The following is a 2,757-nucleotide window of genomic DNA, read 5'->3' on the forward strand; positions in this document are numbered from 1 at the left end:
AAAGAAGCACATTTTTACAATCCATGAGGTTTTTATTGCTGCTCGTTCATCAATTTAGAAGTTATTACAATAATTTAAAACATCCACAACACAATATAATCCATAAAATCAGTTGTATAAAATAGGTGATAGTTACTTTCAATCATAGCAGGTAAATAGAACATCTACAGAATCAAGAACAAAACTATTAGAATTAGTTCAAAGGAAAATTATACTTTAAAAAATCTTTGAAAAGCAGAAACTTCACACTTCTAGATAAGTTTCATATTTCTTCAATACATTATTAAGACAAAGGCTTTTTACCAAGTTAAAGCAGGTTCAAACTGATCAGAAAAAATAACATATAACATAACATAACAATAGCAGGGCTGATTAATGCATTGCTAATGAAAGCCAACAAGACACTGAATTAGCTAAACTCTGATCATTTACAGCTAACCTCTTAGAAAATAATCCAAAAACATCAGCTAAACTGAGTAAAGCACATTAATTGGTTCGTACCATTGCCTTTATTTTCATCTGAGGATATTTTCATCTATTTTAAAGTCTGTTTCTGGAATATATCCAACATATAGCTTATCATTCAGCTAAAAGTTTCTTAAAAATAAAAATTATGAGTTTTTTTTCTGAATAAATTCATTCAGAAAAAGTTGTGCCACACCATACCAAAATGGCACAGTAGGGGTTGGTATGGATGTTTTTCAATTCAAACATCTAGAACTTCTCAAGTGCTTGTTTTATGGACAGCAAACTTGCTTAATTTGTAACCAAGATGTTATCATTGCTCTTTATTCCCTTAATTACAGAAAATGATTAAATTGTGAATGTAAACATTTTTTTTTGGTTAGCACAATTCTTTTTTGGCCCTTTAAATCCAATTTACTCAGGCCCAAAATAATTAACTTTAAAATTTTCACATCCAGATATTCACCCAGGACCTGAATATTAACCAGGTTTAATTTAATTCAATTCAATTCAGTTTATTTATATAGCACTAATTCACAACACAAGTCATCTCAAGGCACTTTACAGTTCACCAGATCATACACTTAATACAATATACAATATAAAACTTTATCTGTTCCAGTTTCTATGTAAACAGAGCTGTTAATTAATGGCTTTCTCAAAACTTAGCTGAAAAAGGACCATTAACCCGTGAGTTTCTCATGTAATGAGGTGAAGGAGTTTCTAGACGGACATTTTATCACCAGTCAAACATGGAAAACACCTCTAATGTTCATACCAGTGGTGTCTAACTGCTGCAACTTATGTGAAACAAATGTAAAAAAAAAAAAAAAAAAAATCATTCCACATCATGCATGAATAAATGTCATCTCAATATTCAAATTACCTTCTCGTTTAGAACCTTTTTCACAAATCATTTAAGAGAGTAGCTTCTGACCTGTGTGATTTCTAACGTGTTTAGTCAAATTACATTTAAGAGTAAAATTCTTGTTACAAATGGTACAAGAAAAAGGCTTCTCACCTGTGTGAGTTCTGATGTGTTTATCAAGATCACACTTCGAGCGTAAGCTTTTCCCACAGTAAAGACATAAAAAGGGAGTCTCACCTGTGTGAATTCTCATGTGAGTAGTCAAATTACTTTTTTCAGTAAAGTTCTTGTTACAAATTGTACAGGAAAAAGGTTTCTCGCCTGTGTGAATTCTGATGTGTGTATCAAGATTATATTTCTGAGTGAAGGTTTTCCCACAGGACGAACATTCAAAAGGCCTCTCACCGGTGTGAATTCTCATGTGCTTAGTCAAACTACTTTTCTCAGTAAAGTTCTTGTTACAGATGGTACAGCAAAAAGGCTTCTCACCTGTGTGAATTCTGGTGTGTTTATCAAGATTATTTTTCTTAATGAAGCTTTTTCCACAGGACAGACATTCAAAAGGCTTCTCACCTGTGTGAATTCTAATGTGATTATTAAGATCAGACTTAAAGGTGAAGCTTTTTCCACAGGACAGACATTCAAAAGGCTTCTCACCAGAGTGAATTCTCATGTGTTTAGTCAAACCATTTTTTTCAGTAAAATCTTTGTTACAAATGGTACAGGAAAAAGGTTTTTCACCTGTGTGAGTTTTGATGTGATTATTAAGATCAAACCTAAAGGTGAAGCTTTTTCCACAGGAAAGACATTGAAAAGGCTTCTCACCGGAGTAAATTCTCATGTGTTTAGCCAAACTACTTTTATCAGTAAAATTCTTGTTACAAATTGTACAGAAAAAAGGCTTCTCACCTGTGTGAGTTCTGATGTGTTTATCAAGACTAGATTTCATTGTAAACATTTTTCCACAGGACAGACATTCAAAAGGCTTCTCACCAGAGTGAATTTTTATGTGTTGGGTCAAATTACTCTTTTCGGTAAAATTCTTGTTACAAATGGTGCAGGAAAATGGCTTCTCACCTGTGTGAGTTCTGATGTGGTTATTAAGTTTAGATTTCTGAGTGAACGTTTTTCCACAAGACAGACATTCATAAATCTTCTGACCTGTGTGAGTGTGAACAATGAAATGTTCTTTTTTTAGAAAGTTTTCTCCCCATGTTAAGCATAGGGAAGGTTGCTCTCCTAAATCTTCAGTCTCTTGCTTCACAACAGGGTGGTCATCATGCTCACTTTTGGGGAGCTCCATGGTTTCCTCTTCTTTCCAGGGATGTTCTGGGTTTTGCTGCTCTTCTTTTATCTGCAAAGCTTCTGGTTCCTCCTCTTTTCCAACATAATCCTGCAGGCGGTCTGGAAAGACAAACACAGCA

General features: G+C 33.8%; 1 protein-coding gene across 1 annotated transcript; it reads right to left on the reverse strand.

The window, feature by feature from the left end:
* Positions 1-11: 11 nt before the first annotated feature.
* LOC107105084 (gastrula zinc finger protein XlCGF57.1-like) lies at positions 12-2,734 on the reverse strand. The gene has a single exon (XM_015405203.1). The coding sequence runs from the start codon at positions 2,634-2,636 to the stop codon at positions 1,383-1,385; it is 1,254 nt and encodes a 417-aa protein (XP_015260689.1). The 5' UTR covers positions 2,637-2,734; the 3' UTR covers positions 12-1,382.
* Between the last annotated feature and the right edge of the window lie 23 nt (positions 2,735-2,757).

The sequence above is a fragment of the Cyprinodon variegatus genome, unplaced genomic scaffold, assembly GCF_000732505.1.
Source record: "Cyprinodon variegatus isolate N-32 unplaced genomic scaffold, C_variegatus-1.0 Scaffold2052, whole genome shotgun sequence".
Classification (NCBI taxonomy): Eukaryota; Metazoa; Chordata; class Actinopteri; order Cyprinodontiformes; family Cyprinodontidae; genus Cyprinodon; species Cyprinodon variegatus.